The 26394-nt window shown below is 40.9% G+C and overlaps 1 protein-coding gene across 6 annotated transcripts in view; it reads right to left on the bottom strand.

Moving 5' to 3' along the window:
- Positions 1-26394, bottom strand: part of ZNF536 (zinc finger protein 536) — a 724961-nt gene that overhangs the window by 196071 nt on the left and 502496 nt on the right. Inside the window, exon 7 of one of the 6 annotated variants that reach the window (XM_069966236.1) lies at positions 24338-25936. The exons of the other annotated variants lie outside the window; for them this stretch is intronic. Coding sequence (XP_069822337.1) covers positions 25899-25936 — 38 coding nt within the window. The 3' untranslated portion in view covers positions 24338-25898. Of the gene's footprint in view, positions 1-24337; positions 25937-26394 lie in introns of those variants that run through there. 6 annotated transcript variants of the gene reach the window in all.

Here is a 26394-nt window from a genome sequence, read left to right as displayed (position 1 = left end):
ATGGCAGTAACAAGGTTTATCACAATGCACATCGATTAGATGGCATTAGGCAAGTCTAGCACTATGGGAACAGTTTAGATGGCATCAACCAAGTTTAACACAATTGTCACAGTTTAGGTGGCATTAACCAAGTCTAGCACAATGGACAGTTTTGATGGCATTCACCAGGTCTAGCACAATGGATACAGTTTAGATGGCGGTAACCAGGCTTATCACCATGCGCACTGTTTACATGATATTAAGCAAGTCTAGCACAATGGGCACAGTTTAGATGGCATTAACCAGGTCTAGCACAATGGGCACAGTTTAGATGGCATTAACTTAAGTCTAGCACAATGGGCACATTTTTAATGACATTAAACCCTCATCCCCTAGAGGCCATAGTTGCACAATATTGCCTGAAAAGCAATATATACTGCAGAGTTAAAAATAAACATTACTTAAACTACTCCTTGTCCTCATATTTTCCAAATAGGTATAAAAAGTAGAAGATGTGTAGTACTTTGAGAAACAATTGCGCACAAGGGCCTTAATACTGAAGGGGACCACAGTCTCTTCCTTTTTATCACTCATATGGTGGGACCCATTGGTAGACTTACTTTCTATTTTTTTTCTCACTCAGAAACAATGCCACCCTTTTCCATGAGCTATTTCTGGTATTGCAACTGAACCCCATTGACTCAAATCTTACGGGTTTGATCACTGTAAATAACCTTGCCAAACAGATGCCTCTTGCTAACATTTATATAATGCACACAAGGGAGAAGTTAATGATGTTATTCTTTGAAATATCATAAAAACTCTTCAAACTCAAATGAACATTCTTCTATGGAAATTAAAAATGTAAGGAATAGTGTAAACAATGTATATCCAAAAAAAAAAATCACAAAAAAACGTACAAAGCTGAAATAAAATTCCTTTGAGTGAATCTGGAACACTAACGCCCCAGTGAATAATAGCACTTCCCGCTGTCATGTTTAAATAAAGGTTATGAAATTCAAGGACAACTTTGTTTCTTTTTTAAGTGTCAGAACACGTACATTTTTCCAAGACAATGGTACTTTAATTTAAATATGTATAAATATTCAGGTGCTTGCAAAACTAGCGCGGCTCCATTGTAATTTTCGCTTATATAATGAGCATGACAACACAAGTTTGCAAAGCGAGGAGATCTCAAAACTTCACACTTTTCCTAGCAAAGCTTGACGTCTAATCCTTCAATTATTTAGATACATTTATAGTGTATAGATGCTACACTGGGAAATCTAGTGATCAAATATTAGTCAGAGTTCTACTGTGGTCAAGCCAGCGATAGCTGAGCCAATGATAACACATAAATATTTGTATTATATTTAGCCTGTAAAATAAGTGTTCATATTGGGTGGCTAGTGATGTCATCTCTGATGTTTGGAGGAATGGCTTTGTCTCCCTTGTAAAATATATCCAATATTTATGTGACATTTTATTCCATATTCGAACCATGGAGGTCCTACAATCTATTAGTCTCAACCTCATGTAAATAAAACTTTGGGAACAACAAACACTCTGTATGAACACATTGTAGTTCAATTCAAAAGGTAGTTCCAGCTACAAGTTAAACTACATTACAAGATTAAAAGTAAGGACAGAAGACGTTGCTAAGACAGTAGGACTTCCTGGTTTCCTGGTTGCTTAAGCGGCTCTACAATGCCTAAAGCCTCTCCAGCAATGCTCCTTTGTAGATATACAGCTCTCTGGGCAGTTGGGCCCTTCACCTTTAAAGAGGTTGCCCATGATAGACTGAAAATTGCGGATCCTGCCAGGGCTGCGGAGGACATGTGAGTGATGTATACCTACCTGTCTTCCTCGCCCAGCACTGCTGGATTTCGGGCCACCCATTCTCCGCTGCCAGAAATGGGCAGTCAGTATAGATTCTATACTGTCTAGGCAGGCCTGCAATTTCTGGAGAGTGGCACGTAACCATATGTTTAAAAAACACTAAGAGCTGCAAAGAACGGACGTGCCAATATCTGGCAGTGGTGGGTGAGCAGGACAGTTAAATACACATGACTCACATGCCCCCCGCAGCCCTGGCAGGATTCTAATTATCAGTTTGTCCAAGACAACCCCTTTAAGCCCCTATTACACAGGACGATTATCTTCCAAATCGGGCAGATTTTGCTCTTTGTAATATAGATTGTTGATTGTTCTCTTTAAACAATTTTAAAAATCATTGTCTGCTGGCCACGCATTTCTCCATGTAGAAACTGATGCGCAGATGATGGTTCATTATAGAATATTTGGAAACAATCAAGGTGGTTTATGCTTACCTCTCCACACTCCTTTGGTGTCTTCCTGGCATATCTCCACAGCTGCCCCTCAGCCTATCATTGGCCGCAGCGATGTCCTGTCTTAGTCAGTGATTAGCTGAGCAGGCTGTTACTACAGAGATAGGTTCAGCGGTGGCTGCAGTCAGTGTGGGGCATAGAAACACAGCAGGGGGAAACCAGGGAAACATGGAGAGGTAAGTATAAAACGTCTTCATTATTTTACTCCTTTAAGGCAAGGGCTGCACAGACATTGCTAACACCGCCCGCATGATTATCGAGCCATCTAATAGGCCCGGAAAGCGAATGCCAATCTAAAAGATCGTCTCTCACTTAAAGCTAGAGTCGGGTCGTCTAAAATAGCCTATAATCGGAATAGGTCTTTAAGAGCATGTTTTACCTGTCAGTGCACACAATGAAGTGTGCGGATCCGGCCGCACGCTCCATTGTGTGCAACGGGGAATTGAGATGCGGGCACGCAAAGATGCGCCCGCATCCCAATTCATCAGGAGTGAAGATCATCCAGCCAGTATTGCAGTACCGGCCGGGATGATGCCGTTTACGGTCGGTGTCTTATGCTATGTGAACAAGTCAACACATTAGGATGTACAGTAATCATGAAGGAGAGTAGTTGGTTTGCAAAAATGTTTGGGTGGTACATGTCCAAGTACATATAAATGCCAGAACATTACCAAGAACATCATGTTTGCCATTTTCTTACAGTGAATTCTGATGTCCCCTCTTCCCCACGCACCCAGCCATCCACCCACATGTAAAAGAAAATATGATTTATTACACCAGGTTACCTTCTTCTATGGCTTCCTGTTCCAAGGCTCATGGCTTTCAGACCTGACCAGAAGAGGCTAGAGCACAGCAGCAGAGGTGAGCATTACAGAGGAGGTAATGATGAGTTCATGATAAAAGGACCTGTAAGCCTTTAGCTACACCTGTAACTGCCACTATGTGCATGGCACTCTAAGGCATGTATGGATGTTAGAAAGTAAAGGAGACACCTAATACTTTTTACTGTTCAGGGCACTGTAGCCTGTGCTCACCAGCTGGGGGTAGGGGACAATGATATAACACCACCAGTGTAGTGGAGAGAAGCTACACTGACAGGACCCACCACTGCAAAACACACTCATCAGTGTAGTGGAGAAAAGCAGATGGGAAAGTAAAGGTTTTAGTTTGCCCCTTGCAAGTTTAGTAAAAAATAATTGAAAAGTATTTAGCTAAAATGTTGTTTTTTGAGAAATATTTCATTTTCACGTGCTAACAATAAGAGAAAAGCCTGTGCAGTCCTAAAAAATTCCCAGTGTCCACGAAAGTACGCCAGTGGGACAACTTGCAAAAAGACCTCTGTATTTTGTGTATTTGAATAGCTGATGCTGTAGCATTATAACCATTACTCCTAATTAAGTGATGTTGGGCATGGGTATTTGTATATATAAGACAAGAATTCTGCTCTAAAGTGAATGCATTTTCTATTAGAGTCACTGTCCTAAGATGGGCAATCTACTTGTCTTTCCATATGTTTCCCAACTGTACAGCATAGCTCTGCAGCTCCCTGAAGCCACCAGCCACAGCTGCGGTAGTAGTTTTACAGGTGAGGGTTATCTGGCCTTTAACCGGTCTCGCCCAGATGGCTAAATGCCACCCCTCTTCTGTCATTGCGAAGGGGAATAAAACTACTTTTTCCCCTCTGTAAAGCTACCGCTGCAGACATGGCTCGTAGCTTTGGGGAGCTGCACAGCAGGGAACCATATCAGCACAGTCATGCTGATTGGCTCCCCTTAATATTGGGCCCCAATTCATCAGACATGTAGAGGAATAGATTAAAAAAATTTCCTATTTCTTCTCAGCACATAATAGGGTTACGTACTTAAAGAGGGTCTGCGGTTCTAAAAAGACGAAGTTCAAGAAGATCTCAAGATGTGGGTAATCTATTGATCATGGATCCAGGAAATTATTCTAATTGTCCCAATCCACTCTTTATTAAAACATCAATGAGAATGAGCGGCATTAAAACAGTATTTGTGGAATTAAAAAAACGCCCATAATATAAAGCCTATCCTACTAAAAACTAACGTACAAAATGCTAGGGGGGAGCCAAACATTCCCAATCCATAAGTAAAGAAGGTATTGAAATAGTTAATAATGAGGTCAAGGCTCTAGATTTTAAATGTCCCCCCTCAACAACACGTCTTTCATTCCAGTTTTTTATGACTCAAACCAGAACCCTTTTCAATCCATTGTTATCCCGGGAATGTAAATGCCGTATACAAGATCATGAATATATTGTAAGACAATAAACAAGCAATGTATTTTTGGTATCAGGCAGGACTTTAGAAAATGTTTCCTACAATAGAAGAGTGTGGCAGTTCATATCTACAGGAATATTTATGGCTCCTTCCCTTATAGTTATCAGCCCTAGAACAAAAGCTTTAATAAGGGCTGACATTACTGTGATAACAGGAAAAGCTTTTTACACAATGAGGAAACACAAACCTGCAAAGCAAAGATTCCCTGAGGCCTACAGACTAAATCTCATTTTTTGTATTAATGCATCCAGTGGTCCAATGGCATGTACAGAGTATATACTACATATGTATGATTCCACACATGGCCCTGCCATACCCACACCCAATGCTTTCTATAATATCTTTCCCTCATGACGGGAACCCTCTAAAATTCCTTCCTCCTTGCATCATGTTGTTGGTTGTAGAATTCTGTATGCACTACAGTACATGGCACTATTGTAGAGTGGTATTTATTCAGCAGCAAGTGAAAAATCAGTTTCTGAAGTTGAAACAATGTTAGAAACAGGAAAAATGGGCACGTGTACAGGGCGGAATGACTTTGACAAGGACCAAAGTGAGATGAGTATCAGAGTATCTAGAAAACAACAGCTCTTATGGGGTATGCAGTGGCAACAGGGTCACACACAGTGTATCGCACCGCTCCGTGTACTAACCTGTGTAGCCACAGACTGGTCTGAGCATCCATGCTGATCCCTGTTCATCAAACAAAGTGCATACACTGGACTTGTGAACATCATAACTGGACCATGGAGCAAAGAAAGATGATAGGCTGGTCTAAATCATATCATCTATTATATCATGTAAATGGGTGTGTGTGTGTGTGTGTGTGTGTCACTTACCTAAGGAACATGTATTATTGGATAGAAACATCCAATGTATTTTTTCAACTACTGAAGGCCGTTGTTGCACTTTGGCCACTATTTATTGATAAAATACATTGCATTGTTTTCTATGGAATCCCAGAAGAAGTGCATACACTCTGTATAAACTCCGGGACGGGATTCTATGTGGCCACACAGAAAACTGACATTGAATAGTGAACAGATAGTGTGGGCAATGCAAAGTATGGCTCCGGCTGGACTTTACATTGTCTGCACTGGCTAATTAAAACACAAGCACACCCATATGTGCCCTCATTCCAATTCAAAAGAAATGAAGTTCGTCTGGCCGGTACCGCAGTACCAGCTGGGTTGAACTTCACAGACAGCGGCCATTCTATGACACTGCCGTGTCACACAACGGCCGCTGTCACACATTGTGTGAACTTAGCCTTAGCTTGGGCTTGAAAAATAATTCCTAGTCACAGAGATTCCATCTCACAACTTATAGGACTTAAAGAATCAACTACAAATTTCTTACCACAGGACAATTTCCCAGGACTTCTAGAGTCCATGTCTCAATATAGCAGAACTGTTGGACAGCATAAGGAGGACCTACACAATGTTATACTGTAGTTTTAATGCTACATGCATGATACTTATTTATATCACACATGACAAACTGTCCCCAATTACACATGTTTTCCCTGGTGCCCCTGGTCCATTATAGTTTTAATGTCAAATTACTCTTGATCAGTGCTTCTCAATTCCAGTCCTCATGGCCCACTAACAGGTCATGTTTTGAGGATTTCCTTAGTATTTCACAGGTGATATTATTATAATCCATGCATCAGGTATTCTCACAGCTGCTCTTTGTATGGGAAATCCTCAAAATATGACCTGTTGGTGAGGCCTGAGGACTGGAATTGAGAAGCCCTACTCCAGGTGGCATGGTTTGTATATCCATACAATATGTATTGTTCCTCTTAAATAGCGTGTCTCATGGGATATGGCAATGGGATAGTACAATGGCTGGGTAATCTTTTCATAGAGAGCTATACAAGAAAATAATACATTTCTCTAGGAGTCCTGGTATTGCTTTTCAAGACCTTACATCTCTATCAACTAAAATATGGGGACTTCTTCAATGCAAAGCCTGACAGTTCTACCTTGATACATTTTCGAAACATTGTCCGTTGTATTTTTATCTGCCTTCCGTCATTCCTGAGAGAAACTGTCACAAGAAAAGAATAAATGATAATTTATTCAAAACAAAATCGCCAAAAGACGGTGAGAATTAAAAGTCCCTGTTGGTGACGCGGACCCAGAGGAGGCTCCAATCACGGATGATCCGTGAGATTTGTCTGTGAGGAATGTGTCAAAATGAACATATGCCTGACAGAAGTATTTGTTTTACCACTGAGAGAAGAGTACAGATTTCTTTTTACATAATTAGAACTTGATACATAAGAAAGATTATGTCTCCTCCGTAGGATACCCAAGATGCACAAATTGTTTCCTGCACTCCACGCAAGGCAGAGAGTAAATACACAGATGAAATTGTGAGTTCTCGTTCAGAAATTGTAGACTAGAGGCAGGGAAATTCTTGGCATGGGGCTCACTGTATTACAGAGCACTCGATATGAAACTAGTGGGCGTCTGTCAAATGAGGCTGGAGTGAAAAAGATCTCACAAACCCTGCAAGAGCTTCACACAGTTAAATTCTGGCTAAAACTGAAAATATGGATGAGATACAACAACTCTGAGGGTAACAGATTCAGCTTCTTGAGTCTCTGTGGTACTGTAACTGCATCCATATGCCCATAATTCCATTATTAGAGTAATGTAAAGTGTACATATAATTTTTTTTATTCAGTGCTTCAAAAACATGCATATACTAATAAAGAGAGTCTGTCATTAAAAATGGCATGTCAAAAGTTAGTGATCGCAGTGGGTCTCAATGTAGCCGGGGAGAAAGCTTAGAAGCAGATAGATCCAGTCCCCAGTCGTATCTCCATAACAGCTAATTCCAACAATGAAGTTACATTGTCTGGGGTAGTGAGCTGCCAGTGAGTGGATTATGCTACTGCACCTTCCTCTCCCTGGTTACATCTCCCAATAAAAGTAGGTTTCAGCAGTAAGGCTGCATTCGCATGTCGCGGATCCGCGACCACGGCCAATTTTAGGGACCATTGAAATGAATGAAGCCATTCACAGGATCCATGCCGCGACCTGCACCGCGACCTGCACCGCGATCTGCACCATGAAAAAATAGGACATGTCCTAGTGGCACGGATCACTGCCCCCCTCCTCCCCCCTAGCAGCAGAGACAGAGACATGATGTGCACTCCTGTCATAGCATCTACAACTCACCTACTGCCCCGGACTGGCCAGCTTCATGTTCACCAGAAATGGCCTGTTCACATCATGCGCTCCTGTCATCTCTGCTGCCGGGCAGCAACGGGAGGAATCCGTGGGAGGGGCTCCAGCTAGGGGATCCGTGCCGTGATCCAGAGGAGGATCGTGTGAATAAGGCCTAAGGCCTGCTGTGATCAATAACTTATGACATGCCATCAGGCAAAAAAGTTATTTTTTAATGGCAGGTACTCAAAAAACTAAATTCTAGCTTACAGTGACCCTTAGGGGAAGATATTTAATGACTGGTCATTGAACTCAACAGTATCCCCTACTTGTGCCTGTGGGAAGCCAACATTTTTATTTAAAGTGACTGTGACTTTCAAAATGTAAATCAGCAAGTGATGTGATTTAAAGCAAGTTTGTAATTTACACTGTTTTGGTTTTTTTTAGTAACAAAGCAGGACTTATCTGAAATCCAGGTCCAGTCTCCTGAAGGCAGCTTTTTAGTTTTGTGTTGGTTGAAAAAAAGAGACTAAACACACTAAACAAGTCTGACCTGTACAGAAAGTCACAGCTTAATGTGTCCATCAATCACATGACTGCCTTCTCTGTAAGCATTCAGATGACCGGGACTTACTGTGTTTAGTCTCTTTGGGAAAAAAAGAGTCTAAAAGCAGGAAGTGGCGCGTTTCCCTTGATAACTGTCAGGAGCCGACCAGCTCCCCGCACCTCTAGCGTGTGTGGTCAGCCCTCTGAAGACAGTGTCCCTTTCAACCGGTAAGGTGTGGGGAGCGCACCAACAGCGTCCCTGACGACCGGCCTGGCTGGTTGCTAGGGGTGCGGTGGTGCTCCTTATTGTGTAGCTGCGACCGGGGCTTCACCAACCGCGGCCAAACTGCATCAGGTGTTTTGAGCGTTATAACACTGACTGGCGGCCGGCACAGCTAGTTAGCTATTAAATGTATCCTGGTGCTGGAGTCTCAGCCCCAATCATGCCTGAAGCTGGGACTCCAGGCCCAATAATTTTCTCCCCTGTCTACCTTGCCTGCGAAAGAGCCTAGTTTACTAGTGCGTGTTGACGTACCATTCCCTCCTACATTTGTGTACTTGGTATTCTGGCTTTTGGACTTCAACTATTCTCTTAGATTACGTTTTGTAATGCGCTGCCCTCTTTGTACTGCGCTGCGCTGACTTGGACCTCTGACCCTGCTATTTTGTGTTGCGCTTGTCTTGTCTCCTGTTCTGTGTTCACCCTTAGGGTAGCTTCACACATATCGTATCACTGCGGAATTGATGGTGCGGATCCACAGCAGATCCACAGCAGATTTGATCTAAATAACTGAACAAAGCATCACATTTTCACCATCTGCTGCGGATCCTGTACGTGTAAACGCACCCATAATAAGGATTAGAGATCGTCGAACAGTTGTCCGCTGCCGTTAGGGCTTTGAGGCAAGTAGGCATTGATAGCAGGGCGGGCGCAAGCTTCAGGGCTGCATCTATCTCTTGTCTTCCTGGTCCCATATCCTGACAATAACTTAAAAAAAAATAAAGAATGTAAATGGCAAACATGCTTAATTTCACATGACTTTGTGGCTACATATCGGAGGAAAGCGGCCGGCTCACTAAGTAGATGGCCGCTAATGAAAAACTTAATACTTTGTTAGCAGCTGTCCATTTAACGAGATGGTTATGTTCGCCCGATATGTTCCCAAAGTAGGAACATAGCCGAAAACTCACTCAAGCCTTAGCATATGCTGCCTCAAGCCCGAGAATTTTTCATAATAATTTCAATATGAAGAACCGTCAACAAACTGTTAATGATTGATCTGCTATGCTTAATTTGTGTCCTTGCACTATTAGGCCATGTTCCCAAAATGTAAAAATAATCATTTTAATGATTATGAGCATTAATAAAGGCCATTGTTTTGCACTTAATTTTACATTGTGGCAAACATAGCCCTGAGGGTCTATTGCTACAAAGTTTGCAATGTTAGTCAAAGGTATGCATCAGGGGGATTTCTAGACATATAACTCTGTAAGATGCTTCCAAAGTATCTGTATATTTTTCTTGTGTTGTACATAAATAAATACAATGTTGTTTACTTTTGTCAGTTTTTTTTTTTTTTTTTTGCCAGTTGGAACAGTGCAGAAGACAATGCTAATCCTTACAATTAAAAAGAACCATACATATATTCCTGGCACATATGCTAAATAGAGTGCAAATCTAGCCTTAGGCTATGTTTACACTACGTAAAACTACAGCCGTAGTTCTCGCCACAGAATTACGGCCGTAGTTTTGCGGTGTGTAACATAGCCTTATGTGCAATGGGATCCCGGCCGGAGTGTACACACATCGTATACGCTCCGGCCGGGATCCCATGCGGGGCCAGAAAAAACTGACAGGTCAGTTTTCTGCGGCCGGAATTCAGTGAATTCCGGCCACAGAAAGACCTGTCAGTGGACACAGTGAAGCGAGCGGCTCCGGCCGCTTGCATCACTGTGGGCTATGGGAAGCTCTGATGCGGGCGCGCGCTGATGCGCCCGCATCAGAGTTCCACGGCCGGATAGATCCCCCGGCCGGTCTCATACCACGTGTGCACATAGCCTTAGTGTGCTCTAGTTGTCCTCTCAGAACATTTGGTAAAGGCCAACTTGCCCATTGATGGTTTCTATATATTTTCTATGCCCCACAGGTAACCCAATTTTCTTCCTTTGTAAAATTCTTCTGCTCCCTGTATGTGGCTCTACTATCACTGCTCCTGTGTAGTCCACATACTATACTGCATTTTGAGGCAATACCACTAGTCTTTGTCAGTATGGCTGGAAATTAAAAAAATAATAATTTCCTGGGTGAGAATTTGGAGAAAGAAGGTCCTAAGAGTTAGCAAGAGTCCATGCACAGGGTCCTTACACAATGGTGGAAGGAGAAGGTAAGAGAGGCCTTAAAAGTGGATGTTTGGCAACAGAATCAGCTGTGTGATAATAACAGTGTGGAGTGTCAGAGGGACTTGTTGTAAATGCCAAGAAGCAGTCGGCCCACAGCTGCTGTAATACACTGTGGAACCTACACCTGTGACAGCACCTGCTGAAGAAGCACTGTAAAGAGAGCAGAGTGATCCTGAAGCTTACTGTAGAGCCGAACCTAGTTTAACTTGGAGAGCCACAGATTGAAGAACAATGCACTTAAAGAAAATATACCATCAGGTAAGTTAAGTTTTGCCCATGGATAGAACGGCGCTGGTGTGGGGAAGCCAGCGCTGGGGTCCTTTTTTTAACCTTGGCTCGGTTACCATGTATGGGGCTATTCTATCCATGGTTACCAGCTGGGGACGAAGCACTGGAGGCAGGCCGGCCCTTCCCTAGTAGAGGGAAACCCCCGCCCCTCTATGACGTGGCTCCTTTAGAATCAATGGAGCCGCATCATAGAGTGGCAGGGGTTTCCTCCTACTGAGGGGTGGGCCGGCACATGACAAACAATTAAAGTTGAAATAGATCAGAATTACTATGTTTACTAGAGGGACTAGTTGGGCATCCCAATTACAGCCAAACTTCCCACAGTCACTGGGATTGTCCCACTGCTAAACAGAGCAATTCCAATAATAAGTGTAACCTGAAGGTATTGCTAGTTATGTAAATAAATGTAGAAGAAAAACATAAACATTTATCACCTAAAACCCAGTGCACTGTGACCCAACAGCTGGGACCCCATGACTTGCTAGTTCGGGGGAAACCCATCTACCTCGACCCCATAACCACAGTGAGGAGTAGTTTGAATGCAGTGGCAGATGAGCATTTACCTTGCCATTCCATCTAAACTCTATGTAAGTTACAGGAACAGCCGAGTGCTAAGCTCCCAGTGCCCCCCTGACATTTATAACCTATCCATTAATGCTGGTGAATGTGATACCCCTTTATGGTGGCTTTGAAACCCCCTCCCTACTGCTCCTTACACCTTCCTCCCATAACATGACGTCTCCAATCACATAGAAAGATATAAATGACTTATTGTAACCTACAGAGTCAGTGAACTCTCAGCTTGAGGCTTTTAAGGAGGGAATATAAAAAGTTTTCTTTTTTTCCCCTATCTACTCAACAATCCCAGCACTCCGAGGGCCACTGCTCAACCCTTGAACTTCTGAACAACAATTTTATTTAGAAAGTTGATTTATTCATAAGCAAATAGGATACAGTGTGGATAAAGAACAAGGATCAGGAGGCAGTTATTAGATTAGGGAAGTACAAAGGCCTTACTGTTACAGCCGGCAGAGTCTCAGCAGTTACTGTACCTTTCAAAACTAATATGTAACCATATCGCTTTTAAAAGACTGATTCATATTACTCCCAAACCATGAGAAGTTCTGTCTCATCCCCACCACAGGAAACTCGAGTCTGATTTTAATGAGCCTCATTTGGAATGTGGCCTTTGAAAAGTAGTACATTTGAAAAGATGGAACATTAAATTTTGTAATGATGTAAAACATCTTCAGTTTTTGACAGGACAATGGCGCTTATTGTGCTTTATAGCCCCAGTGGTGATTCAAAGGTCACTTTGTATATGACTCCATAGACAGGGGCAGCAGTGAATGAAAATTAGGTTACATGTGATCAACTTTATTATTAATCAGATGAAAATGGATTTTTAACATTTTTCTAATGAGCAACAGAGAGAAAGGGAAAAGTGGAGAATACCAGGATTAGAGGCGGACAGGAGGACAGTAAAGACCAGAAGTGTTTAGTGAATTACCAGGGAGGGGGACCCGATGCTAATGTGAATTTACTGGCTAAAATTAAGCTGGAGATACACACTGCGCGGCATTAAAAATGTGCAGGGAAAGGCTGGAGGTTTTACACTGCAATTTGCTATCTGCTTCTCTATTCTTTTTTTTTTTGTTTGCAATTATACTATGTCATGTTCAACAAGTACAGCGCTTGCACATGTCCAATTACAAGGAAATATACCATCGGGATCTGGCCAGGTCCCCTGTTACTTCTTGTAATGTCTGGTCTGGAGTTCTCTCCGATGCAGAGAGCTTTAAAATGCTTGGGAGAAAAAGGTAACTGATGTTAAAGGGACAAAACTTTTTATGTTCTGGACTCTGTAAAATGAACTGGAGCTGTTGCGGTAACCGTGCACTGAAATAGGCTGATGTCGCCCTTAGTAATAGGACCAGTCAGATGGACAAAAGCAAGTTTGTTGGTTGATTGCACCTTTTTAGCATGTTAAAAAGTACTTGTTTATTGGCTGCACATCTCTCCTTGTTATAAGGATGTGTGGCTGGTGAATGATGGAGGAAAGGGGCCACAAAAACAGTCCAGTATTATTCAAGTCTTCTAATAGCTGATCTACATGGAGTTATCCAGGGGTTCTCCAGATTTAGGAAAAATACAACTACTTTTTTCCTAAAAGCAGCACCACACCTGTCACTAGGTTATGTATGATATTACTATTCAGCTCCATTCACTTCAATGGAACTGACTTGCAAAACGACATGTAAACTGAGGACAGGAGTGGTGCTGTGTCTGGAAGAAAACCTGGATAACCCCCGGGTAACTGATAGCATGAATATGGAAGTGTCACAGTGGCATGTCAGTGACAATGTCAGCGCCCACACCATGTAGCCTCTGCCCACCCCGCTGTCCCGCAGATGCAGTATCCTCTGGCTGCAGCCCACCTCTTTAAGAATGATTGAGAGCTGGAGGAGGCAGGCGGCACCCTGTAGGTACAGCATCTGGGTGGGGAGAAGCAATGCGGGGTGGGGGCTGAGTGTCACAGACACACCCCATTGTCAGCCCAGGGATTAACCCCTTAAGGTCAAAGCCTATTTTCGTTTTTGCGCTTTTGCTTATTCCATTTTAAGTTTAAAAGTCCATAGTGCTTGCATTTTTTCACCTAGAGACGTATATGAGCGCTTATTTTTTGCGAAACCAATTGTACTTTGCAATGACAGGCATTATTTTTCCATAACATATGCTGCGAAACCGGAAAAAAATCATTTGCGCTGTCAAATTGAAAAAAAAAAAACCAATTTGTTTTGATTTCGGGGAGTTTTGCATTTACGCCGTCCGTCCTATGGTAAAACTGACTTGTTATGCATGTTCCTCAAGTCGTTACGATTACTATGATATATAACATGTATAACTTATATTGTATCGGATGGCCTGTAAAAAATTCAAACCATTGTTAACAAATATACGTTCCTTAAAATCACTTCATTCCCAGGCTTATAGCGCTTTTATCCTTTGGTCTATGGGGCTGTGTGAGGTGTCAGTTTTTGCGCCATGATGTGTTCTTTCTATCGGTACCTTGATTGCGCATATACGACTTTTTGATCGTTTTTTATTACATTTTTTCTGGATTTGATGCGACCAAAAATGCGCAATTTTGCACTTTGGAATTTTTTGGCGCTGACGCCGTTTACCGTGCGAGATCAGGAATGTGATTAATTAATAGTTCGGGCGATTACGCACGCGGCGATAGCAAACATGTATATTTATTTATTTATTTATTAATTTATATTTATAAAATGGGAAAAGGGGGGTGATTTGGACTTTTATTAGGGGAGGGGATTTTTTATTAATAAAAACACTTTTTTACTTTTTTTTTTACTGTAACTAGAAGCCCCCCTGGGGGACATGTATATAGACAGCACTGATCTCTCATAGAGATCAATGCTGTGTATATACACAGCAAAGATCGATTAGATCGGTCATAGATTACTATGGCCTGCTGCAGGCCATAGCAATCTATTGCCGAGCCGGGATCAGCGTCATTCCGACACTGAGGCACGGCACGGGCAGAAGAACGGATCTCCCCCCCGATCCGTCCCACTAGACACCAGGGATGTGTTTACCTGAGCCTCTAAGTGCAGCTGTCAGGTTTGACAGCTGCACTTAGAGGCTTAATTAGCCGGCGCGGCAACGGGACCCGCGCCGGCTAATAGAGGCACTGCCCGGCTGCACGTGTCAGCCGGGATCAGCGCCGTTCAGAGCGGGGTCCCGGCGGGACCCCGCTCTGAACACCCCGAGCGGCACCATGACGTATCAGATACGTCATGGGTCGCTAAGGGGTTAAAGGGGTAGTTCACAAAAAAAAAATATAGATATATTTTAAATCAACTGGCCCCAGCAAGTGCGAAAGATTTGTGATTTACTTCAATCAAAAAATCTCCAGTCTTCCAGTACTTATCAGCTGTTGTATGTCTTGCAGGAAGTGTTTTCTTTCCAGTCCGACACAGTGCTCTCTGCTGACACCTCTGTCTGTGACTGGAACTTTCCAGAGCATTAGAAAATCCCATAGTATACCTCTCCTGCTCTCCAGACTGGAAAAAATACCACTTCCTGCAGGACATGGAGCAGCTCATAGGTACTGAAAACATAGGTTTTCATAGAAGTAATTTACAGATTTCTGGCACTTACTAGCTGATTTGTTGATTTAAAATAAAATGTTTTTTTTTGTTGTTGTTTTTTTTGTGAACTACCCCTTAAGAGATTTTTAAGAAGGTGCCAGATCACAGAGCAGCACAGAAGGCACATATGTACTGCTCATGTGATCGGCAATGGGGAACTGGCAGCACAAATATATCAATATCTGTGTTATCAGTTTCCCTTTAACTTTTAGTTCGTACTGCAGAAATAGGCTAAGTTCTTACACAGTAAAATAAAAGCTTAATATGACCATAATTTAGAGTGAAAATATAACAATGTGTGAACAGCTGAAAAAGCAGCCATATTTTGCAAAAGCAGGTGGTAAATAATGAGCATGTTAATTATTTTGACGGTCATAATTAGTGTTGAGCAAACTTTCAGTTTCTGTCCGGGTTCGGCAACTTCTACGAACCCAAACGCTCAACATTTGATTCCCCCCATCTGGAGAAGTTGGATGCCGCCCTCGAGAGTCCTGGAAAATAAGAATACAGCCATCAGCTATGTTCCCCTTCCAGTATTTCTACTCAGTATTTTGGTCAGTAGTAGTATTTTTTTTTTGTAAAGTGCCCATGATTCCAAAGTGCTGTACAAGCGATAGGGGTTAATAAGATTAAAACACATCACATGAAGGTAAATTGGTACATGGGGAAAGCATTTTGCCACCAAAACCAGGAGTGGATTGAAAACACAGAAAGGCTATGTTCACACACTGTTGAAATTGAGCGGATGGCCGCCATTTAACAGCAAATAAGGGCTGTTATTTCAAAACAACAGCTATTATTTTAGAATAACAGCAATTATTTGCCATTACATGGTGGCCATCCACTCACCTTCTCCAGTGTGTGAACAGAGCCTTTCTGTGTTTTAAATTCTCTCTTGGTTTTAGTGGCAAAATACTGACCAAAATACTGTGTGAGAACATAGCTATAGGCTGTTTCCATGTTTTTCTGGCAGCCCTTTGACGGCAACCAACTTCTCCAGATGCAGGGAGGTAAATAGTAAGCATTTGGGTTCGGAGAAGTTGCGGAACCCGGACAGAAACTGAAAGTTTGCTCAACACTAGTTGTAATCAATTACAGCCATTATTCTTTACTGTGTTCGCGCTGATGGCCAATTTCCCATAGACTTCAATGGAGTGCATTATTATATTGAAAATGCAGCCTTATTTTAACCTCAAAAGCTGTATTTTACCTTTATTTTGCGATGTGTGAACATAGCCAGAGGGCATCTGCCTACATATAAGACCTCTATTAAAAAGCTTTAAAGTGGGGAGGCAGAGACCATCAGCTAGGCAATGTGAACTAAAGATGCCCTTACAGCTGACTCTAATGTCAGCCGAACCCAGCTAAGTAAGATTTACAGTACTCTCCCAACTCTCCACCAACAGATGGGGAAAAGTGTTGGGCATGTTGGACTTTTTCCTTCTAATTAGAGATGAGCGAACCTCGAGCATGCATCGATCCGAACTTGAACTTTCGGCATTTGATTAGCGGTGGCTGCTGAACTTGGATAAAGCCCTAAGGCTAAGGGGAAAACATGGATACAGTCATTGGCTGTATCCATGTTTTTCAGACAACCTTAGAGCTTTATCCAAGTTCAGCAGCCCCAGCTAATCAAATACTGAACGTTTGGGTTTGGATCGACTCGAATCCGAACCCGGTTTGCTCATCTCTACTTCTAACCTTATTTTTCTGGAAGGAATAAGCCAGCACCAGAGCAGCCTGGCTGTGGCTTTCTTTTCCTCTCCCCACAGAGAACACAGAGAAAGTACTGCCAGAGGTTCATGTGTATGTGGAAGCTGGCAGAAATAAATCTCAACTAAATGTTAGTTCGACTGATGAAAATGGATGGACACCTTTAGATTAGGTAGTCTAAAAATGCACCAAATTATTTATAGTGACTCAAGCTATTAAAGTGATATTGCCTCCTTCTTTCCATGTGAGGAGTTCTCAGCCCCTTCTTAAGCTTATATTCTGGACATTTCATATCTTACTGTATAAGGGATTTTGTGGTGGTCTTTCCCTTCAGAAATGCATGTTATTGTTGGTGGACAGGGCCATAGAGGAGGGACTTAATGTCTGAGAAACGCTATTTATCCGCCCACATCGGCACAATAGGCCCCTCTCCCTCTGCAGCCAATGTAATAGTCCAACCTAGGAGGGCAGGGGCTAGGCCTCTAAGTCAGTCCATTCCAATGGCTGTGGAGAGCGCAGGGCCTAGACCTTGATGCATGGAAGGGTGAGACCTACAGTGCCGATGTGGGCAGAGATATGGGGTTCCACACCGTTAAGCTCCGCCTCTATGGCACTGTCCACCAACAACATGCATTTCTGAGGGGAGAGGCCACTAAGAAATCCTTCATACAGTAAGATATGAAATGTCCACAATATGAGCTTAAGAAGGGGGCTGAGAAACACCCATTACTTATCTTTTGCCCCAAGATTTCGGTGTAAATTTGCAGCTGCAAGGGAATTTTGAGAGGCCAGTCTTGAGCTCACTTCTTCATTCTCTTGCATATTCATTAGGCAGTGTCATTGGTGGAAAGAGGAAGCAGTGCTGGGCCTGCCTCCAGTGCACCAGGCTAGTTCATTTGCATATTTTAGAAAGCAGGTATAACTCAGGAATCGTACAACAGATTTTTTAAAAGAAGAATACCTCTGGATTCAGTGCAGAGATGCTCATCAGGACTAAAAATGTATTTTGCCAATTGCTAGAGTCACTTTATGGCACTTAGAATGTGAAAAACAACTTATTCTGATCTGTTGAAACCAAGAGACAGCGGAATACATAAAAAAGAGAGAGAGTCTTAAAGCGATTGTACCACTTCACTACCTAAAAATGTTCTCTTACATCACCTGGTCGGCGCCATGTATGTAGATTCCGGTGGTGCAGTCCATTTTTCAAATTGCCACCCAATTCCAGCTATATGCGTTGGTTTTCATCCATGCTCTGGAGGCAGCACTCCCAGTACAGTGATATCCCCTCCCCTGGGTGAAGCGGAGGCAGGCACAGAGCTCCCAGTACACTAATATCCCCTCCCCTGGATGAAGCTGAGGCAGGCACAGCACTCCTAGTACTCCGATATCCCCTTCCCTGGGTGAAGTGCCTCCTCCAGAATCAAGTGTTGCTGCATCACTCAGAGGAGGGGATATCGGTGCACCAAGGGAGCTGGGCCCACCTCTAGTGCATAGAGCGGCCCTATTTGCATTTCACAAAATGGGCACAGATGGCGACGATTCAAAAAATGGATCGCGTCACTAGGATCCAACCAAGTGATGTAAAAAAAAAATTTAGGTATTGAAGTGGTACATTTGCTTTAATATAAACCTTATTTATAGTGTTCTTGATCTGGAACTGGGGCAAAGGTTCACCTTCTAACAAGACAGTGACCCTGAGCACACAGCCAAGAAAACAAAGAACTGTCTTAGGAACAACTCTGTGAGTGTTCTTAAGTGGTGCAGCCAGAGCCCTGGCTACATCCAACCTGACAGAGCTTGTGCGAATCTGTAGTGAAGAATAGCAGAAAATCTTGTGTCATCATAACCAAGAAGACTGGATTCTGAGTAAATGGTCTGCAAACTTTGTCAATGCAAGATTTTAGTTTTCTTATTTTCAATAAAACATTTTGTTTTGAATTTATCATTTTTGGGGTACTGAGTGCAGAATAATGGGGAATACTTTTTTTTTTTAGCACAAGGCCATAACATAACAAAATGTGAAAAAAGTGAAATGGTCTGAACAATTTCCACATCTCTATACCCCATCAACATTGAATGTAGCATTCAATGCTACATTTTTGCTTCCCCATCAACTGGGTAGAAGAAAATGGTTGAATATAATTGCTAAAAAAGGTCTGCCCTCCTGACATTTATTTCTTGTTTTGATCGTAGATGTGGTTGGATCAATAAACAGCTAAAGAAGGTTAAGGTTTCTGTAATTTCTCTGTAAGGCAATAAAAAAAACTAGAGTTTAAAAAAAAAAAAAAATTGAAGGCAACAAAATGGTACCTAAACAAGAATGCTACCCTACAACCAACAAATACCCAAGTCCCCAGCTTAATTCCATAGCCCAGTTCTATGGGTGTTGTGATCCTGTACTATGTTCCTTCCCTACTGAGAAACTGTAAAGTTATCCAGTCCAAGGTTCCTTTCTTAAAAAGGACTCTGGGCAATCTTGGGTAGCAAGGTGTGGGAGACTCGAGCATTTAATCAAGTGCCCTATGCTCGGCAGAGTGGAAGGTGCCTGGTTCACCTTAAAGCAATCTATCTGCTTTTTTTTTTGTTCTAATTTTTGTATTTTTTTTTTGTATGCAAAAATAAAAAAGTCAATTGATGGCATACCGCTGGAGTTCCTATGTGTCTTGCAGTAACATGTTGCAGTTTTTGTTCTAATTTTTGTATATTTTGTCCCTTGAAGGGATGTGTAAACGAAATATACAAAGCATTGAACAAAAAAAAAATGCAATACGTTACTGCGGCGGAGAAAAACGTATATCTCCCACCTGCCACAGTATTCTATTACCAACGATTGTTCAGCCGTCGGTTATTTAAAGTGTATGGCCACCTTTACCCAAATCCCACGAGGTGCTCGGTCAAGCATCTAGCTTGATTGAGCACCACAATGCTGAACAAAGCTTACTAGTAGAGATGAGCGAACCCCGAGCATGCTCGAGTCCATCCGAACCCGAACTTTCGGCAATTGATTAGCGGTGGCTGCTGAAGTTGGATAAAGCCCTAAGGCTATGTGGAAAACATGGATATAGTCATTGGCTGTATCCATGTTTTCCAGACAACCTTAGAGCTTTATCCAAGTTCAGCAGCCGCCACTAATCAAATGCCGATCGTTCGGGTTTGGATGGACTCGAACCCGAACCCGGTTCGCTCATCTCTACATATTAGCTCACCACTACTGTCTAAGTATAGTCTTGATGGAGAGTAGGCATAACTTAACCACATGCTTCAAATGGGTCCAACTCTAAATGTAAGAAAACAGTTGCTTTTTTCCTTGTTTGCATTAGGCCACACCCTATGTTTTCAGTAAGCTTCACTAGAATATGCTTGTATGGCAAAGATCCTGCACCCTACACTATGCTGAACACATATTAACTACAGCATGCAAAGTGCAAGAAAAAAAAAACTATGTAAGATTACTGTAGTATGGCATATACTGTAGCTTGGACTGTCCCTTTAAGAAGAAAGCAATCTTTCTGCAGACTTATTTGTTCTTTACAGCATTCAGAGATGGAGGGAAATTCCCAGTAGATCTGCAAGCGATTTGGAGCTGATTAAAACTCACTAATACACCACTAAACCTTCCAATGCTCGAGGAACCAAAAACGCAATCAAACAAAATACTTCACTTATCTCAAAACATTGGAAATTGTAACCTAATTCATTTAGAAATAAGTGTTCGCTATTTGTCTCCTCCGAGCCTGTAAGAGTCAGAAGAGAATCAGCAGTTTAAGTGTTGTCTTCATCAGGTTATTGAGTAAGGTTTGATTGCAAGCTTTTACGACTAATTGGTAGTCCTTATTCACATTCTGAACACCCCCCTCCCTCCTCACTCCATGATGAGATGCAGGAGTATAGAGAACAAAGGCCAGAAGCTATAGAAAACTTTTTAAAGCTATGACTGTGGATAAGTATTATCCTTTTAAAATCTGCTTTTGGTCCAAAGGGGGCAGTATTACAGGAGTTATTTATTTGCTCTTACCCCCTTCTCTCTGGCCTTGCCTTTTCTTGCTTCATTGCAATTAGCAATAGATGTAAAGTTCCCCAACTCCTCTCCAAAAGGAGGTTCTTCTGAATCTGGGGTGCTTACTGTAAGAAGCAGCTCCCTGATTTATTTAATACAAAATAAGCACTCCAGCTCTTTAAGAAAAAAGTGGAAAATCTCTAAAAAGTGTTCCTGCACCAGCTGAGGTATGTATGTTACATGTGCTCTCAGCTATAATTATAGGAGTATTAGAAGTCACCAAAGAGTACCGGGCCTTAGAATATTATACATGTCAGATGGGACTTATAACATTTTCATAAATTACAGTAGGAGGTACAAAACAACTTGTAATATACACTCCAGATGCTGCAGAACACCCTTAAGTAGGCAAAGTTAATCTTCTTGTCAATCAATTATTCAGTAATGTAAAATGAAGCCCTACTTCTATTAGGAAAAAAAGAGGTTCTGCAGCATCTGCAGTATTTTGATTGATAAAATACAGAACACCTCCTACTGTAAATAATAAAATTGACAGTCTCCATGGAGGATGCTGAGACATGCTGGATCACAGAATGGTCAAAGAATGGTCAGATATTACTGCTAATAATCCTAGATGCTTCCTGAGATGAAGAAGTAGACCTCCCCTCCACAGCAGTGATACATAGACTCTCTTCTCTTCAAGGCGTGACTAAGGTGAGTATTGGGTGAAGTCACATGCAGCAGATGTACTGCAGAAATTTCAGTTTGCATCTATAACAACCACATTGAGATGAGTAGAACAGATTTGAGAAATGTTCTAAATGTGAACATACAACACATCATAGTGAACTGTACAATAAATCATAATGTAACCCATATAGTAAATTATATGAATCTGAGAAGTTTCCATCAAACTTTATATTATACTTTATGACTCCACTACTTTAAAATGACTTTGAATAAAAATAAAATTAACAGTAGGGCAAACATTGTTCCATATGGCTGCTACCTCACCATGGAGGGATATACAGTGTATACACCACTCTGAACTCACTACTGTATATTCTCTCTTAGAAGAAGACAGTGAAATGTCATCGGGAGTCTGCATCAATCAAATTTTAATACAATTCATTTATTAATAAATATAATCCTCTTATCCTATGCAAGAAAACATCATGAAAAATTCAGTGGCCTTCATAGGCTCATACAATGTGGCTGGATGTATTTGCTCCATAAATACTACATTACTATGTGTCATTTCTTCTTTATTCCTCCTGAGGTTAATGTCGACGTTCCCCTTCCTTCTTTCATTATTATGTTAATCAAGCTATAAACAAATCCCCCCATTGGAAAGTTCTTATTTTTACTGATTTTCTTCTTCAGATTTTATTTATTTATTTATTATTTTAAAGGTGAGAAACAGAAAATAAATAAAAAAAACTTTCTCTTACCTAACACACTACCCATGCATCTGCAGTGTCCGTGTTTGGTGCAAGCACCCCATGTTTTTAATGAAAATAATAGTTGTAGAGTAACTGTCCGTGCGATGAAGTCAAAGTAATTGAGAGACTAGAAAACATAGCTGATTTCTACAAAAAACAGTGCCACCACTGCTCACAGGTTTCTATATGGTATTGCCTGACATAACCAATGAACACATATGGTGCTGTGTGTGAAAGAGATCAACCACAAATTTATATTCCTAAATGTTGTGTTCTTGCTAGTAATGTGTAAATCCCAACCTCCAAGACAGAGTCTTAAATGAATCCCCACATATTCCCCACACAGTATATTTCAGGCAGTATTTGGTCCTCATGTCAGGTCCTCATTGCAACCAAAACTAGGAATGGATGGAAAGCACAGAAAGGCTCTGTTCACATAATGTTGTAATTGAGTGGATGGCCACCATTTAATGGCAAATATTTGCTGTTATTTTAAAACAACGGCTGTTGTATTGAAATAATGGAAGTTATTTACTGTTATATGGCGGCCATCCACTCAATTTCACCATTGTGTGAATAGCGTCTTTCTGTGTTTTCCATCCACTCCTGATTTTGGTTGCAATGAGGCCCACAATACTGACTGAAAAATACAGTGTGTGAACCCAGCCATAGTCTGCATATCATGCTTAGTAATTAGGCTGACTGAATGTAGTACATTATGGCTTATACTCCACCCACATCCAGAGCTGCAATTACAGTTCTGGTGCAAATAGAGTGCAATGTACTATTGGAGTAATTTTTGAGGAGAATCATACATTTATGTATTCCCCCTACATGAGTAAAAAGTAGTATCTATTAGGGGGCATATCTAGGATTACAAATCCATGGCTGCCTTCTTTCAGAAACGGCACCACTCCGCTCCACAGGTTATATTTGGTAGCTGGCAGCTCAACCATATGGAAATGAAAGTGTCTGAATCACCTATGAGCTGTGGACAGGTACAGTGCTGTTTTCAAGAAATCAGCCATCTTTTTCTAATCCTAAACCACCTGGTTTTAATTTTGGTGCCAATGGAGATTGTCATTGAACTGTCCACAAATTCAGGATGTAATTTACCTGCAGGATAACTACATCTAAATGGAGTCATGCAAGTCATGAAGGCTCTTGAATACTGATCTCAAGACTTTTAGACTTCCTCAAGACTTTTAGACTTCCTCAAGACTTTTAGACTTCCTATATTTCATGTATAGGTAGTGTGGTCCATTTTGGATGGGAGAACTTCAAGAGTTCTTAAACTTTTTTTTTTCTTCGGTCAGTACAGTGTTTGTAAGTGTTCCTTACCTGTAGGCTCTAAAGTATGATTTACCTCCAGTATTTGCTGTTCCAGTATATTTTCTACAATGTAACAAGTCATGGCCATTACCCATAAGGAACCTCTCATGTAATTTCTAGAGATGAGCGCAATTCGAGCATGCTCAAGTCCTATTGTATAGCATTTGCATTGCGCTTATCTCAGTAATTTCCCCATTTCCTTAATAGTATCAGTCGTGAGACAACAAAGCTCCTTCGGTAGAAGAGATATTTTAAAAAGCTCAATAGTATATCACTGAACTGAAGAAAAATACAACACTTTAAGTTTGATTGGCACTAGGCTCCTATTAGTAAAGGTTCTCAAAAAAGGGGTTGTCTCATTAAAAAAAAACTATTATAAGGATGTCATAAAGGAGGACTTCCCTGCTTGGAAGTCTCATTATTAGTCAGTGACAAAGAGTTCAGAACATTCATGTAGTCAGCCAATATTTTTTCTTTTGCAAGAAGCTTTCATGGTTCTAAAGCAGGACAAACTAAGACCCCTTTAATGTAACGTGATTATGGTTGACTATCCGTAGCTATCTCATGGATGCATTATAGGCTTTCTACTGTGAGAAATTGTTGTATTGGTGTTAAAAGAATGAGAAAATCAACAAGGCTGAATATCAAAGCACTTTATACAACAAAAACACAAACAGGTAGTAGCTTACACATAAAAATGTACAAATGTGCTACTCCAATTGGATGGAGAAAGCAAAGACCATTAGAAGTCAGCATGCACAAGTCAGAAAGTCCCAGTGTGGCTATATTCTTGATGGAGAAACGGAAGCTTCAGGTCACATTATTATGATGACATTAGCTGGAAATCGTCGACATCAAGGACGTATGCTCCACCCAATCTTCCAGCTCATTACTGCTTGTCTGTGCAGCGTATCATATAGGATGACATCATTGATAGGAACCCCATCTCAGTCTTAATGTGTTTCATGCTATTGCCCCTCCTCAGATGACCATGATTGTTCATGTTCCTTCTGACTATACATACCCTTCTAAGATAGCTCTATGTATCGCCACCGTTAAACTTTATAATACATAATAATATACATTAAAAATACAAATACATCATAATATACAAACAGCAACACATTGATCTAAAAAAGGTGTAATATCAAAATCACCTCTCAGACCTCCAGGAAACTTAGCCAGGGTATAAGACTCCACTACTGTCCAATGAAGGTACAACCCCACCATTGGTTGTTACGCTAGCATGATGTCTAGGGGTGTGGCCTATTGGGGCACCACCCACTATTGGTTTACTCACGGCTTCTGGTTGATGCTCACATTGTCTTTTCCGTTAGCTATTATTTATAATATAATACTCTGGTTCCAGTTTCCTTTTGGTTATTCTGATGTAATATAGATTACAAGTACAGCAACCAAGGTAAACAACAGCAAATTTATTATTACCACTACAGGAACCATGTATTGTATATTTTCTAAATGGACCATCAAATTTTTTTTATGCATTAGTGTAATAAATTGATATTTTTCACAACTAGTTACATTGTTAGTAGGTCTTACTGGGTTATCTGAATGTGCAATTTTAGCTAAACTGAAATATTTTATTTACTTTTTTTAACTACAAGACAGGCAATAAAATCTGGAGAATTTGATTCTTTAAAACAGAGAAATATAACCAAAAATATCCATCTCCATACTAATAATACCCTAATTTAGCATCTATACAATTTCCCTAAATAATTATATTTGCCATTTTCTAATAAAGAAAGATTTACATCTGTAAACACTGTATATCAGTGATATCCTTGATCAGTGTATCGAAAGAAAAATGCTAATAATTTAAGAAAGTATGCCTGCTTTAAGATGTCTCAAATGTTCTTTACCATATTTAATGAAGAATAGCAGCTGATTAGGTTTATTTACGAAGGTTCAGAGTAACAAGGTCCGATGAGAGTTAACGTTAACAATATTAAAAGCCATCACAAGTGATTCATCTCTGACGTAGCTGTCTAAAATGTAAGGTTGAGAATGGTAATAATCAGAGATTATATGAAAGGAGCGTTAAACTCCTTTGTTGTATTATTTTTGCTTTGCACAGCAGAAGAAAATCATCGATGTACCTCTGCCACAGAACCCTATGAGACCGAGGTACATCAAAGAGACAAACCATCTCTCAGTCCAACATACAGAATAGCAAAACTAGGTGCAATCAGGATCCCCATGGCCGTCCTGGTTGTCTGTAAAAAGAAAACAGAATCAAAAAAATAATTATGCTGTAAAATAAAAAAATAACATTATAACAAATAAAATACCTAAAAACTTTTGCATGAAACACATCAAAACTGGGGTTATTTGATGTCGTCCTTTGTGACAAAGTTACACAGATAAGCAATAATAATAAGACAACAAATAGGTTGAAGCACATGACAACTATTCCTTGAGGCCTGGAACTCCCTCTCCAATTCTGAAATGTATGTGTCGATGATACTTATATTGTTTATTAGATAGATAGGAAATAGATAGATAGATAGATAGATAGATAGATAGATAGGAGATAGATGAGATAGATAGATAGGAAATAGATAGATAGATAGATAGATAGATAGGAGATAGATAAATAAATAGATAATAGATAGATAGATAGATAGATAGATAGATAGATAGATAGATAGATAGGAGATAGATAGATAGATAG

This window comes from Dendropsophus ebraccatus, chromosome 4 (assembly GCF_027789765.1).
Source record: "Dendropsophus ebraccatus isolate aDenEbr1 chromosome 4, aDenEbr1.pat, whole genome shotgun sequence".
NCBI lineage: Eukaryota > Metazoa > Chordata > Amphibia > Anura > Hylidae > Dendropsophus > Dendropsophus ebraccatus.
This window is presented reverse-complemented; position numbering and strand designations above follow the sequence as displayed.